This window comes from Mugil cephalus, chromosome 8 (genome assembly GCF_022458985.1).
Source record: "Mugil cephalus isolate CIBA_MC_2020 chromosome 8, CIBA_Mcephalus_1.1, whole genome shotgun sequence".
In the NCBI taxonomy this organism is placed as follows: Eukaryota; Metazoa; Chordata; class Actinopteri; order Mugiliformes; family Mugilidae; genus Mugil; species Mugil cephalus.
The window spans coordinates 6,039,639-6,055,989 of record NC_061777.1 but is presented as its reverse complement, the minus strand read 5'-3'; the positions used below and the strand labels follow the sequence as shown (position 1 = coordinate 6,055,989).

At 41.6% G+C, this 16,351-nt stretch overlaps 1 protein-coding gene across 1 annotated transcript in view; it reads right to left on the bottom strand.

Annotated features, from left to right (window-relative positions):
* The window catches only part of antxr2a (ANTXR cell adhesion molecule 2a), a 74,841-nt gene extending 74,035 nt beyond the window's left edge, over window positions 1-806 (bottom strand). Inside the window, exon 1 of the mRNA XM_047592283.1 lies at window positions 218-806. Within this exon, the coding sequence (XP_047448239.1) occupies window positions 218-390 (173 nt within the window). The 5' untranslated portion in view covers window positions 391-806. The remainder of the gene's footprint in view (window positions 1-217) is intronic.
* Window positions 807-16,351: the final 15,545 nt, after the last annotated feature.

Sequence of the window (16,351 nt, the reverse complement as noted above, 5' to 3'; positions counted from 1 at the left end):
GACCAAGTTGTTTCATGATCTAGTGTCTTGGGCAACAAACAGAGAGTTTCCAGAAGATGCAGCTGTGCAAATATGTGCAATCGGGTCACACAGTCTCAGCGTGTCACGCGTAAAATACTGACAAAGAAACAGCTGATGTTTTTTTTGTCTGTGGCACTGTTGCCATTACCCGCTTCCCCGCGACTTAAGTTCAGTAAACTCGCTTGTTTTAACTTACTTGTCTAGAACAAAGTAGAGGTCGTACGCTCCGTGACAAGACGCCTCCTCCGCCCAGCACGACGAGGCAAACAGACCCACGAGGAGCACAGCGAAAGCCGCCGAAGTCCACCGACTCTTCCCGTCACGAAGTTTCGCCTCCGCGGTGAAGCAGCGGGGCAACTTGTCCCACATTTTTTTTTTTAATTATTTATTTATTTTTGCCACGAAAAACAAAACAAAACAAAACAAAAAAAACTAGTAAAATCCGCTAGGAAGTCTGTTTAAAAAACTGATGCCGAGCAAAGTTTCAGAGAGCGGAGTCGGATCTGACCTGCACATCCAGAGGTGTGGGGAGCTTCATGTCAAAATCCTGCTCAACAACACAGTTAACTGCACAATCAAGGAAATCACCGCGGCGACGTCAGCGGCTGTAGTTTCTTCATCTTTCTGACTCAGCCCTCATTCATTCGCTCACATCCTCAATAAAAAACACGGTCCTGGCTGATGGGACGCACGCTACCTCACTTTTATTGCGCGAAAATAAAATCACAGCTTATAGCAAACTTCGGCAACTTGTAGAGAGGAGAAAAGTTAGGAGGCCTTCACGTGCTCCCAGAAAGCTCGGACTTCTGAGTGCTGCGAGAACCACGTTTTCGTGCGTCATCTTCATTTGTACTACTTATTTTATATTTATATTGTAAGTCTTTTCTAAGATTTCCTTGATATTGTTAAGCATTTGGGTGGAGAAGAAGAAGAAGAAGAATTTAAGTGAACGGAGAAACGTGTTTTACACTGTGCACTTGACAATAAACTCTTTGAATCTTGAATCTTTAAGTGAGGTGAAGAGCAAAGCCAAGATGTTTAGTGAGTAACGAATATTTCATTAAGTGGTGACAAAGAATATTTAACCATATATCAACCGCATCTAAATCCTGGACTTTACGTCAATTTATTCAGTAATAATATGCAGATATTTATTGTACACAATATTCACATTTCACATTACACCATTACATCATTGCCTATTTATTGTGACATATTGTATATATTTGTATCTATCTTTAAAATATAAAACTGTAATCTGAAGATCACACACTTCAGTTTCCCATTTTAAAAACCTTGTATACAGCCTGGTATACATCACAGCATTGCAGGCCTCAGATCAACATGCAGCCATTAGAATAAGTCCCACTGCTTCATCTAATTAGACATATATATCCCCTACAACTAAAGCCTCATTAGTGAATGCATGTACCAGCAAACTGTTGCTTGGTGAATGCGCAAGGACTGCAGTATTTTTCCAAAAGCACTCAAATGCCTCATCCGCCTTAGGTTCCAGTGCGCATGCCAGGAGAAGTAACCAGCTGTTAAGAGTTCCCGTTGCACACACCCAACATCTGTCTTACCTTTTTGTACAGCTCTGTAGAATAGTGATACACATCAATCAAACATCAATCAAAGTTAAAGTTATGATTGATATTCACGGTTTTGTGATTCCCCTGAGACCAATAACCTCAAAGAGAATGGATTGTTTTTATTACTATGAAATAGTTTATAACATTTTTATGATTAAATAACTGTTATGGGGTATTTCTAGAGGTTTGGGGGAACTGATGACGTTCTAACAAACTGCTGCTGAATGAAACATTTCACATTTTGCCGCATTTGAAACCACATGGTTCTTGTTAGGTCTTGGCCTGCGAATAACAACGCATCCTGTTTTACAGTAGGACAAAAACACAAAGGAGACGTCGATGCCGAGGCATGATTCATTTAAGCGTTGTGCTGTTGTGATCGATCTCCTTCTCCTTTTTCCGCAATGTCACAGTTTTCCCCGAATCCTTATGACATCCATGATATCAGCTTGGCATGACTGTGTCCGCATGACACTTCATTTCGAAAAAGCATGAACACGTGGCAAACAAAAGCAGGCATCCAGAGCTCTTTTCCCAATACAGAGAACAGACACTCTGAGGGAAACGGGGGAAAAAAAAAACAAAAAAACTGCCGGTTGAGTGAGGACAGGAAGAGGCTACAGATGTGTGGAGGCTGCAATGTGTGTCATCAAAGAGGCTTCGAGAGTAGAGGATAAACATTTTCTGAAGATTTTGTTACAAGGATCTCTTTTTTGTTTGTCTGTGTGTATCACTATTCCCTTTATATTAGAGAGAATACAGCTCAGGCGTACAAAAGACAAAAGACAGGATCAGATACAGAACACAGTTAAACAGTTGTGTGTAACCTCTATCTTATAATATATATAATATAATAATATATATAATAAAATTATCAGCAAAATGTACTTGAAGTGTCACAGTAAAAGTATTGATCTAGTTAATTAGGAGGCCAGGTCAACACCTTGTGCTGTACTTCATGTTTTTGTGTGTGTGTCTGTGTGAGGCTGATGCCATCAAGGAGTGTCATTGCTATAATGTGTGGGTGTCTGGTCTGGTCTAGGTGGGTGCTACATGACTAAGTGACATCCATTTGAATGCCAACGGTCCAAAGGTTTCCAAGTAGAACATTAGACGGTCACAAGATGTTCAATGCCCTCTGGTCCTGATGTTGTGGCTGATCGATATACTGATGACTGAGGGAGAGCTGATGTGACTATTTTAACATAATTTAAAATTCATTGTTTTGTATATTTTATTCTGTCCCCTGAAATACAGCTGAGAGGAGGCAGAAAGTTGTAGCACAAAAGTAAAATAACATAATACACCATCGTATTTACTACGACTAAGTTTCTTTAAATCGCTGTCTATTATGAACATGAGTCATTTCAGCTTTATATACCTGAACAGCTGATCACTTGTTTCTCGATGTACATGTTCATAGCTCGCAGGCATCACAGATCTATGTAACAGCATTTACTGTTTGACATTGACTTAAAATTGTCTTTATATTCATGGCGCATCACAGAACCGCAGGTGCCTCCATCTTCGACATGGACGGCTCATTGTGTGATTTAAATCCCCAAACCTGGACGACTTAGCGCGTTGCTCTACGCATTGATCTACAGCGGGAGCCGAACCCGTAAATCTGGCAGCGTGTCTCCGAGCTGTATGCACGAGACAAAAGCCGCGCTCCACCCACCGAGCTACACGGCGCCATTTAAACAAAAGCAATATGAACATGTGGCCGAGTCGCATTCCAAAACCACAAGTCTTCGAGGGAAAACCGAGGCAGATAATGCAAATGTTTTCACAGTTGTATCTATTGACTCTAGATGAGTAATTACGCTTTGTAACTCCGGTGTATGTGACTAACTTCCCCTCGGGTTACATTTAGCAGTAATGATACCTGTCGTCAGGTAGTGTTTTCCAGGACATACGGGAAATTCCTGGTTTGGTCTTATCTGCTCAGTCACGCCTCTTGTTTTGACAAGGTAGCTGTAGATGTGACTCCAGGATATGAAGTTTGCTAGGAAGCTTTTAATGCCCACAGCTGTTGTTGAGCTCTTCCTGATTTACCTGTATCAGCTGGGACAAACGTTCTCAGTGAAAGGTAGAGTTGCATATCGACTGCAGTTTTCTGGTCTTACATTTATAGGTTTGTCACAGCAGCTGGCATCGAAGCATGTGCAGTAAATCTAGGCTTTAGTCCATGTTTCATTCTTCTGATGAATTAATTAACAGTTCCATACTGTGCGCTTCATTTGTCGGGTTGGGACGATTTTTTACCAAGTCAAGATTCAAGTTCTTTCAGTGATCCGTCATTTCCTTGGCAAAAAAGCTGAGAACACATGTACAAATATTACTCACAATACTTGCAAATATTCCCACAACCGCCTGGCGCCTCTCAACCTGGGGAAGTCCGGTAAAGGAGAGAGTCCAGCGTCTCTGCAAGAGTTTGGTTCCAGAGCCCACATTAGTTTTTTTCACATGCATGTAAGTGCACTGAGTCAGGTGTTCGTGTCAGGCTGCATCCTGCTGGGGAATGGCTGCTGCCATCTTACAGTACATCTACATGCATGTGAAAAATACAAATTATTGCCTTAATACGACTTTAACCGGACAACTTAAGTGCATGTAAACACGTTACTCTAAAATTGGAGTTCTCCTTATTTGAATTCGTTTTCTCTTTCTTCTTAATCGGACTACAACAGGTTAACACAAACGCTGCGCTGGCATGTGACCTTGGAACAAAAACATCCAAAAAAAACGGTCGCAGAAGAAGCAGAAGAAGGTAAACAGAGCCGGTAGAAGAACCATCTGAGGGATAGCGCACATCTTATCACAGGACACCCTCAGAAGGCCCATGTTTATTCTCTGGTTAATCACGGCTGTTTTGGAGGCACAAAGGAGGCCTACACAATTCAAGGCGGTGGTCATAATGTTATGCCTGATCGGTGTATGTAACTGAATAACATCACAATGAGAACATGTATCACTTGCTTAGTGTTCTTATCTTGATAGGAGAAGCTAATTTTTATTTGATGCTGTTGAACTTTTGTTCTTCGTGTCTTGTCGGTGTGTAGAAATGGCAGGTTTGTCACGAAAAGATGAAAGAACTGTTTATGTGCAACTTTAGTACAAAAAACACCCACGTGCATATCTGTCTTCCACAGTTTGTCGTTTCAATTTTAAGCTCTCACTCCACTCTCTGAAAATACTCTCACATCATTAAGCACAAGATCCAATTATTCACACCGCACCTTCGACTAGAACACGGATTACTGGAAAGAACTAAACCCATTTTCTTTTGTTGTGCCTCATTGTCAAAACTACACTCGCACACAACTCCATATCAACAAGATAATTACCATAACACACCTCATCAAATCTGAATAGTCCAGAGAACAGCAACACACGAGTATAATTATCTGGCAAATCAAAGTCTAATTAGATTTTAATTAGAATGTTAATTCTTTTGCACGCCATTTGGTTTCAGTGAATATCTAACTTGCTGTATCCTGAGCAGGGCTTCACAAAACAAAGAGAATAAAAAAAAAAAACAATTTCCCATTATTTGGGTTGTGTAGGTGTATTTAAGAATCCAGCGCATCAATTTGTCACGGGGGCTTTTAAGCGAGAGAAGAAATCAAAAGTGACAGTTAAAACAAAAATGCTAATTTATGTAAGCAGTGAGGTGTTGAAGCTAATCAAGAGATAAACCCGTGACAAACAGCTAAAGTACAAGACCAAACAAATCATTCCAGTAGGTGAGAGGTCTGATAGTCTCCTCATTGACTATATAACCTGAAGATGGAAAGTTCCTGATTTAATGCACAGCTCTGGGGACATTAGCTGGAAATACACTGATCAGCCACAACATTATGACCACTGACAGGATAAGTGAATAACACTGACCATCTTTTGACATTACATTGTTCTGCTGGGGAACGTTTGGACTGGGTATTCATTCATGACATAGACATGTAGCACCCACCTAGACCAGACCAGACACCCCCACCCTATAGCAGTGACACACAAAAATGGTTTAGGAACAACTCAAAAATACACAAAGAACATGAAGAATAGCAGAAGGTGTTGACCTGCCCCCTAATTTCACTAGATCCCAAACTGATCAAGTATTTGTGGCATGATCCACAGAGGCCCCTCCCCTCAACCCATAGGACCCAAAGCCCTCCCCGACCAGCAACACCATGGGACGCCCTCAGAAGACCCAAGTCCATACTCCAATGAGTTCCAACTAGCACTAACAACACCAAAATGAAAATCTGTTACCAAATACCACACCCTCAGACGGCCCATGTCCATTCTCTGATGAGTCACAGCTGTTGTGGAGGCACAAGGGAGAACTACACAATATTAGTCAGGTGGTCGTAATGTCTGGTTGGATTATACAGCTTCATCCTTTAATGGTCCTTGAAGTTCAGAACTGCTGCACGTTCATGATTCTCTCGTCAGACGTCCTTGTCAATAAACGGAGAGGCATCAGAAACTAAAGCCACTTCAAGAAAAAAAAAACAAATGAAGTATTAGTCACAATAACAAAGACCCACTGAGCCCTAATAGCGTCGATAACTCATAATTACCTTAATAACTGTTATTTTAGCTTGTTTTTCCTCCTTTGAGAAAGCATTGTTTGTCACTAATGGCATCCTAAGTTGAAATTGAGCACCTTGCCCAGAAGTAAACAGCATCTATCAATCACGACTTGAGGCCAAGTGTCGAAACACACAAAAGCCAAGAGCTTGTGTGTCCGATAAGTATGCACACGGTTGAGTCGTTCTTAACGAGTCATCTTTCATTTCACAGCAACGGGCAGACTCAGATGGTAGCAAAAGACACCAGGAAATTTAACAAGCCTACACAGATGTCCTTTAGCCATAAAGGTTATGTGTGCTCGACTATGTGTGGACATGTAGGGAAGATGTAGGGTTTGAAGGTGGGTAGAAAAAGGTACAATTTGTCCTTCAGGGAAATTTGAGTCACACACAATAAGATAATGAGAAACAGGTGGACTTTAAGTGGTTTAGAAATGACCCCTCTACATGTTTTCAAGGGTTGAGCGAAATCTATGTCTTGTTAAAATCTACTCTAGCTCCTTACATGTGATACCAAGGCTCTGGATAATAAATTCATTAAAGCTAACTGGTTTTATATAAATCAGCTCCACCTTTATCGACGTAGAGAACACATTAATGCGTCAATAAATTAAATTATGGACACGGCAGATTCACATGGTGTTAAGATCACAGATGGACTCGACAGTTATTACAAACACCAAGCTCAATTGGTAATACCAGTGCGGCTAGAGCTTTAGTAGCTGACAGTGACAGAATTCACTATATTGTACAAAAAAAAAAAAAAAAATTCTTTTTTTTTTTCTGGTTTAGCTGCAGCTCTTTGCATTTGACTAATCAGTGGATATCTTCCAAACGGGAGCCTTGTCTATACATCTGCAACAGATCTATGCAGAACCTACGTCATAGCCTACGCAAATGGTTTTGACTAAGACTCAAATGTTGATCAACACTTACTTTTACCAAAAACTAAATGCAAAGCAGAAAAGAGACAAGATGTTCAGTGCTTGCCCACTCACTCAGAGGCATGGATTAGGAAATGCATTCTTTGACAGTGGGGTTGCTAGGGTCTCTTGGGGCTCTAAGCAAGAAATCCCTGGGGCCCCCACCCCATCCATGCATGCTGCAAAAATTAGTTTTTTACACACAAAAATGCACTATTTCCGGGACATTTGAGATCAATACTGAAAAACATGAATGGTTAGTGGTTCTCAAAGTGAGGTCCAGGGACCAACAGAGGTCCCTGAAAGCCAGTGTTACTGAATTTCAGTTAATTGTTAATAATATGAAACCAACAAAAACATATGAACTATGGAGTTTTCTTTATTCCAAAAGTGAACTGCAGTAAACAAGTGAACAATGTATAAGGTCGATCAAAAGAAAAATAAAATTGGCACAATATATACATATATATAACAATTAAATGGAAATAAATGACATCAAATAAAATAAATAGTACACAATAAGGATTGGCTAGTGTAAAATTCACAGCGGAATGGTAGTGGCATAACAGTGGACTGAAACTCCGCATATCCATCATTATGTATTTTCATACAATGTGCAATTTATTATCATTATTATTTGACAGCTCATGAAGTTTTTGTTGTTGTTTGCTGGTGGAGAGTGAAGCAAATTTATTGGGACTTCCCAGCATCAGACTAGTAGCTGCTGCTAGCTAGCTGTTTTCATAGCATTCATCCATGGCTTAATTGTTAGCTTAGCAAGCTGTGTTAGCCCCTATGGAATCCGTGACAACACAGTCAGTGAGTGGGCAACAGTGAACTTACCACTGTCTCTTTCTTTTTTCCTCTTTGTCTTTTCTCTGTTCTTCTTTTCTGCTCCAAAGGGATAGCTCCTCTTCATTTCTTCCACATTCATGGTGGGATGTGGGGAAGATTGACCCAGGGCGGCAGTGGAAAGAAATCACGTTTACGTTTAAGTTTCACTTTTCATGCAGTACAGGGTCAGGTGCAGGGCTGAAGGCAGATAGGATGGAGCCCCACGAAGGGGGGTTTGCTACTGTGGTGTCATGTCATTGCAAATTGCTCATTGTTGTCGTTGCTGTGGAGTGCTTTTCAGCAGCCCTAGGAAGCCCCCCTTGTGGCCCGGGGCTCCACGTAACTGCCTGGCCTTGCCTGTCCATAAGCCTCGCCCCTGTTCTTTGACCAGTCACAGCTTTCTTGGTCGGCTACGTATGTGGGGAGGCTACAGTGAAGGGAACAGAGGTCTACCTAGCTACCTGTGACATAGGTGTGATGCCGCTACCTAGCTTTAGCCAGTGCAGCAGCTGAGGCTTATTTCTTGGCTTGTTTCTTACTTCATGTAGCTAAATAAAACATGAAACCTAGATTTAGTTTGAACAGAACCTCAGAATAACTCTACATACCACTAATAACTCTACATCCATCCTTTATTCCATGGGCACAGATTAAATGCCAAAGTGTCCGAGATGCTATTGCAAATGCAGTTTTATTCACAACCCTTCCTTACAGAAGACCCTGTTACCACACAGTAAAACAAACTCTAAATCTACATTATTAAGATGTTACTCTGAACGGACTTCTTGTGAGCTGATTCTCCACCACATCCCTGCACAGCGGGCCTCAGATAAAGCACTCATCTTGACTGACTCCGAGCTCCTCGGAGGCAGACATTAGCATTTAGAAAAAGGACAGGCATTGAGGAATCGTCCAGATAATGAAATGAATCCGCGTTTGATCTTCTCGTCATCTCCCGGTAATTGTTCTTGATTCCCCCTTTGTGTTTCACGCTTGACTCCACATTCATATCAGCGCCCGTGTATGAAGACATGCTTGTTCCCCCTATCAGTGACAGCAGAGTTCAGTGATTAACAAATTAAGGATCGTCTTTTCCTTAATCTGTCTTGAGGCTTTTTTTTTCTTTCACTTGGCTCCAGCAAGAAACATGTTTGGCAATGACAGCACCTCTGCTCCCATATTTAATTGGATTAGAGGGAAGTCGGGATTAATATACTCTCAGACGATGCGTTTGGGGAAGGCTGGATGAGGGGAGAACAGGTGATGAGGTCGTTTCAGAATTACCTCATCAACTTATTTCACCGCGCTGTTGAGACGTCAAGGATTTCTTTGGCGTGGAGTATCATGGGAGGAGGTGAGAGCCTGTGTGAGGGCGTATGGATTAATTTGGTGAAACATTAGGCTGAACTGATTAATGTCAAAGTGGGAACACTTCCTCATGTTCTGCAGCGAGGATGGGGCTGTGCAAGGTTCTATTAAATTCCCATGTTTAGTTTGTCCAAGTACAGACATGAAGGGATGTTTTGCAGCATTGTTTAATCTCTCAGATCTCACCAGTTTCTTGTGGCAACATCATGAGAGTTATACTGTTGGTCCGGACTAAAACATCTCTTCAGATTTTCAATGAATTGAGGTTTTGTGCAGCATCCAGCAAGATCTTTACCGAAGAGACAGAAAAGATGGAAAGAATAGTTGCTTTTTTTTTTTGCTTTTCCTTTCTGGGTTCATGTGAATGTTATTGTGTCACTTACATTTGGACTCCAACGTGTTTAAACTTTTCTGATCTCACCATTCTAGCTCCGAAAATTCCATCCTCATTAGAAAAAATGACGACAGGAAAGTAGAAGTAAACATTATATTTTAAATATTTATTAGAGATCGTTGCATCAGCAGCAAACACGTGTATACAGTGGAGTGGCCTGTGTTTTTCCTCAAGGCATTCCGAGGAAGTCTTAACTGAAGACCCGAGTGGAACTAGTGGTCGGGTCCACCCCAAACACATTGGACAGATTTCATAATCAGAATAAAAGCGTGGGTGTGACTTTTTTGCGAAGGAAGCCTTGACTCGTGAAGCTCGCAAAAGTTCAGTAAAGTAAACACTTGAATAGCTCTGAAAAGTTGCCAATTTGTTTGTGAAGTACAGCAGCTGTGGCTAATCAGCCCCAACATTTACAGTACGGTAGATTGCAGTTGTGATCCAGATGGCAAATGAGAATATCAAAACATATTCATATAAAAAAAATTGAAAAAAGTTCTTAAATTGCATCAATATCCAATGCCTGGTATAATGCAGACATCAATCTTTTGGCAAACTATGCCGATATATGAACAGTTAACTGCGCCTTCATCAAAAAAAAATAAAATAAAAAAAAGAAGCTTCTCAAATGAAGCAACTACTGTTAGAATATTGCCACAATAAAGCCCAGAACAGTAAAACATCCTCACAAGACCAATTTTATAGCCATATGTACATTAGCCACAACATTAAAACCACTAACGGGAGAGGTTCAAGGTTCTGCTGGGAAACGTTTGGACCTGGCATTCATTTGTATGCACCACCCACATAGATCAGACCAAGCACCCCCACCCCATAGTAATGGCACTCCTTGATGGCAGAAGTCATCTCCAGCAGGATGCAGCCTGACACAGGCACACAGACAGTAAAAAAAAAAGGTTGAGGAACAACTCAAAACACATGAAGAACAGCACGAATGTTGACCTTGTAGGGTTTTACTTCCCTAACCCTAACAATAACTGTAACCCTGTCTCTCAGAACTGAAGGAGCTTCTCAGATGAGTGGTGAAACATCTTCAGGAAACTCTACAGGTCGAGTTGCCTTTCTTTAAACGCCCTTTTGGATTACCATGAGCTGGATGACTAAGAACCTTTACAGACAAAGTGTTGACCTGACCTCCAAATTCACTAGATCCCAAACTGAACAAGCATCTGCGGGATGATCCACAGAGGCCCCTCCCCTCAACTCATCCTGTGACTCGTCATCTCTGTTGAGTCACAACAGTTTTGGAGGGACAAGGAAGACCTTCACAATATTAGGTCATAATGTTATGGCTGATCTGTGTAGAGCTAGATAATATTATACAGTGCACCCCTGTTTTAAACTAGCCGTCCCCCCCAATCCCCAACAGCTAATACCTGCTCCTCCTCTTAGTTCAAACATCGCCGCTGGTCTGCAAAAACACAACCATCAGTTTGCATCCATATCTTTCGTCTGTTTCACACTCCCACCAGCCTCCCCCCCCTCTCCCCCCTCTCCGTTTTATTTTTTATTTACTTGGCTGACACACAGCCTTCTCGCAGACAGCTTCGTCCATCGAAAGGCACCTGCTCCCGGTGACTGTTTGCTCACCTTCCTGTCCAGGGGGCTGCTGCGCATGAACGTCAGCAGTCTTTTTTCTCTCACCACCTTTTTTAGTTATTTTTCCGCTCTGATGAAATGTCTTCCGGTCTGACGGCCGCCTGTTCAAACGTCAGGTCAGTGAGACATCCTGAGGCGCGCTCATCTCAGGGATAGTCACACAGTTTCATCACTCCGTTGCGTTTATCTCACTGGAGGAGCGCGTTGCTGAGACTCTTTTCATGGTGGGAATTCAGACTCTTGCTCAAGGACGTTACGAAAAAATGTGAGGTTTGATTGACACACCGCTCATAATTGCAGGGACAGATCCTGTAAACTTCCAGGTTCAAAACAGCCTCTGTTATCACACTCCTCTCTTCTCACTATGTCTCTAGAAGATAAGTAAATATGATTTTATTATTATTAAGTCCACAAATGTATGATGCAATCGTAATTCTTCACTACCTGACTTGTAATGTCCAATCAAATGTAATGTCTGTTAAGTGCAGCCCCTTCCCGAATGAGTTTACACACACACTACACTGGAACTGGAGAGGGGCGCAAACATGTTGATACAGATGCAGTAGCCCCCAGCAACCAAGAAAAGTTTACAAAGCTCTGGATATAAAAAGAAACTCTGCATTCTGAGGAATGGTTACAGTTAAATGAATGAAAACAATCAATGAAAACATGGATTGTTGTGTCCTTCCTCATTCTACATGCAGATGTAGTTACTGTCACCACCAAAATGGAGATGGACAAGCAGCAGGAAATGGTGTATATTATTTTTCCATATAAAGTCCACCCGTATGTGCACTGTCCATGTGATTGCTGAATGTATCTGCTGCAGTAAACATTCAGTGTGTTTACATGCACGACTTAATTGAGCTATGTTCGAAATTCGACTTTCTAAATTTGTGTCAGGATCTTGTCTCAGTTTACATGCAACTGAGAAAATTGAATAACTGACGGGAACATGTCCTCCTCCTCCTCCACACTAGGTGGTGATATGTGTCATGTAAGTAGGTTATTATGGCCCCTTTTCCACATGGCCTATTATGTCATGTAATAAACAAGAGTCATTCATTCTGCAGATCAGCATTTCAAACTACAACCAGATGGATAATAGTTCAGCTTTTTAAATCTCGTACGTAATGTGCTGGCGCTATCCCTCAGGTGGTTCTTCTACTGGCTCTGTTTAGCTTCTTCTTCTTCGACCGGCTTTCTTGGATGTTTTTGTTCCGGGGTCATACACCAGCGCAGCGGTTGTGGAGCAGGCACACATGCGTTATCCAGTTAAAGTCTGATTAAGTGGATACATGCTGAAGAAAATGGATTTCCAGTCACATTATCTGGGTGTCTTAACTGGATTAAAGGAGGACTCTGATTTTAGACATAATTTTAGTAATGTGTTTACATGTGCTTAAGTTGTCCAGTTAAAGTCGGATTCAGGCAGTAATTCTTTTCTTTTTTTCCACATGTAAATGTACTGACTGAAACTTTCTCTGGCACGGTACAAAATTAACTCATATAGTTTTGTTAATGGCTACATGCAGCCTGACATGACATGACAAATGTTCTGATTCCGATCCATATTAATCATACCAAAGGTTTTTCATCTATCGTGCTTTTTTAAGTCAATTAAAATCTTTCTGTATACAGAAAAGAAGCAGAAGTGGGATAAGCTCAGGGAATTTGGACGTTGGAAACACTTATACATGACGATAGTGTCTTGATCTCGTCTTTAGGTTCCTGAACTTTTAGGTACTTGGTGTAAACCTCTTGGCTATATAACACTGAATGTGTATCTATGTGTGTATTAGTTTGTAGTCCTAGGCTTCAGGAGTGAAATAAAGTGATTAATGACCTCTAGTGTCTGCAGTTGCAAAACCTGATTAACTGAGCAACCCCACTTCCTCTAATGCAATGCTTCTCTCTATTTTAAGTTTGGTTGCAAAAGAGACTTCAGAGTGAAGAAACCAATACCAAAAGACAAACAAGAAAGGGCCTGGGCAAAACTACGAGGTTCATGCTGTATACGGTGTCTAGAGGAAAAATAATTGGCTCTTGGAGTTCTGGAAAAGTAGTCAGTGTAAAATGTGGGTTCAGCAGAATGAGTACATAAGAGACAGAGGAGCAGTGACTGGAACAAAGAAAGACAGAGAGAATGAACAGCAAGAGCGCAACCCACGGATGTGAGACCAACGTGGATGAGGCTTTTGAATAGCTGTTGCTTCACATGTCAGGCCGCGACGCTGCTCAACACTGACAGGGGCTGATTGGTGAGGGCCATCCTCTTTACAGCTTAATCATTGTCCCACAGCGCCCTGTCCCTCCGGGGGGAAAAACACTTTTTTAAAGAGGCAGGAAGTCCACAAGCCTTGCTGCCGCGTAAGCCAGCAACAAATAATCCAACTTCGACACCTCGAGTGCAACCCACAATCCCCCTCACCCTCCCTCCCCCCCCTTAATCCACCAGTCCCAGTTCAAAGTGCCCCGGGCGCTTGGAGCAAGATAGAGAAGAACAATCGCTATGCTCCCGGTTCATCTTGCCGATGTTTTTTCCAGCCTGTCACAGGAGTCTTTGCACTTTGCCGGCGCTAGGAGAAAACTTGATGGCACATTGTTGTTTTCTCGTAGCTCAGGAGAGGGTTTGACCTCACATGACCTCACAGTGGGACAGGTGCTGCAGTGAATATGCCACACCACAGCATACTGAAGGAAGGGCTGCTTTAAACTTTAACATTGTTTAAATGTACAGTATAAGGATAACATGCAAGGCTGACACATGGAAAAATTGTAAGGATTTTGATTATTCATAATTCTTCAGTGAACTTGTGTTTTAACATTTTGTTTTTTCATTTCACAAATACTTGGAATCTTACTAGGAGAGAAATTTAACATCATAATCCATTTTACCCTTTTGCAGAGGAATATTATTTTAATTTTCATTTGTTTGTCAGCAGAATTTTTGTTTTTTAAATAATTTTAAATAAATTTAGATCGATCAAGACATTTATTCTAACAAACGTAATATTACAGGAGCTTCTAATTACATCCTACGACTTTCTGAGTAGAAAATCCGACTTTGGGAGGCGTTCCAGTTGAAAGTGTAATCATGTAATTGAAAATGGCAGCCAACCTAACTTTGTATGTGAGGTCTGAATGTGAGGTCTGAATTTTAAGGTTGCAAGTCATAATATGTCTTCTACTTCATGAAAATTGTGGTTGAATGTGGGATGTTTTGCAAGTTCTTTATTTTAATTTGTGGGATTACTGGAGGTTGCTTTTCGAACCCTTTAGCATTCGTTTCTCTGGGTCTGTTTGAGGCCTGGTCTTTTTGGGTTTCGGGTCGGGGTTTTTTGGAGTCAACCTGGTGGTGCATGAATTGTCTGGACTGTTTGAATTGTCTGGTCTGTTTTAAGCCATAGGCCTTCCTGGAATTTACCTGTTGGTGTGTGCTAACAGTAGCTAGCTTCCACCAGCTCTTCAGCAGCTAGCCTTTCATTGAGGTTTTAAATCTCAAATAGTTTTACCAGGTTAAATAAAGGATAAATATAAAAATTCCAACACAGAACTCATTGAACTAATTGCATTATATAGAATAAATTAGAAAAGAATTAGAAATTATAACTAGAGAACTGTGTAATCTTGTTGGAGGTTTGAATCCTTTTTTCTTCTGAATTTAAGTCCGTGTCTTGCAACCCTCCAGAGGATAAGTGTTTACAGAAGATTAATGAATGACTGAGCCTTGTTCTTGTAAAAGTGTTTATTTGAGTTGACCTCACTGTTGTTGAGCTTCACAGTCACCCTTCAGTTCCTGATATCGTTTAGCTTCGTACCTCACCCGCTAACTCAAAAACACCAAAAAGAGCTGTGTGAAAAATGTCTCTTTCCCACAGGCTGTTTCAGAGTTTATTGCAGTGTTACATATTTATTTGTATTCTGGACATTAATGTGATGTGATGAGATATTCATACCCTCTGCTCTCCCAGTTTTGTCTGAATCCGTGATGGGATCCCCCCGTGTTCTCCGCGCTTTAATGGATTTACCTAAGCAGTCACACTTGACTTCATGCACGGACATACCTCCTCACTCAACTTGACAAGCTTGCCGGTCTGCATTTACTCTGACGACCAGGAGGATCTAACACATGTGACAAAGTCCTCAGACACACCCCAGCAGCGGGGGGGATGGAGGAACCTCGCATGCTCGCTCCTCCTAAACGTCACATCTCTTGACAGCTGCCATTTTCAGTACCGTGGCTCGCCCTCGTCGCCAGCCGACCGCCAAGTCCCCATCAACTTTGCTTTCTCGCCGTCTTTTCCTGCTCAGGTTCCCAAAGCGCGGACTGGCGGCGGCGGAGGGAGTAGGCGCGGTGTCGCCAGAGATTAGCCACAAAGGTTTTTGAGGTCCAGCCTGCCTCCAACGGAGCAGGAGTGATAGCCGGAGTAGACAGAAGAATGAATTAAGAAACAGTCTGAACATAGTGTGCAGGTGGAGAGGATGTTCCTTCGGATCCTGAAGAGAGGTTGATGTGACGGCTCACAGGAAGGTTGCAAAAAGAGTGGGATTACAGAGCAGTCTTCATCAAATCTAATACTGGTCAAATCAAATCTAATCAAGCTTTAGTGTCATTTTGACACACATACAACTACAATGCGTTAAATAAGCTGAATGCTGAATACTAAATATGCAAAGTGCAGTGTCTGATATTACTTCGGATGAAGTTGCAGAGTTAAGCTAAAATTTTATCCAAATGCAATCACACATCTGTCTTTAATGAGATAGGGTTTGGAGCTGAGAAGCGGACCTGTCCTTTGACATGTTTTCACACTCAACAATGGAAATGTACTTTCTCCAGTTCATGCTTTTGAATAAAGTAAACTAGTATAAAACAACTGCATGTATTAAAGAGCCTTTGGATGAAGACACCGGTTGGAACTCCTGCTTGTGTATCACTTCTACAGCTGGAGATGACTCACTTATCACTGACTTATTAAATTTCCAATTTTCTCGGTTGTTTAA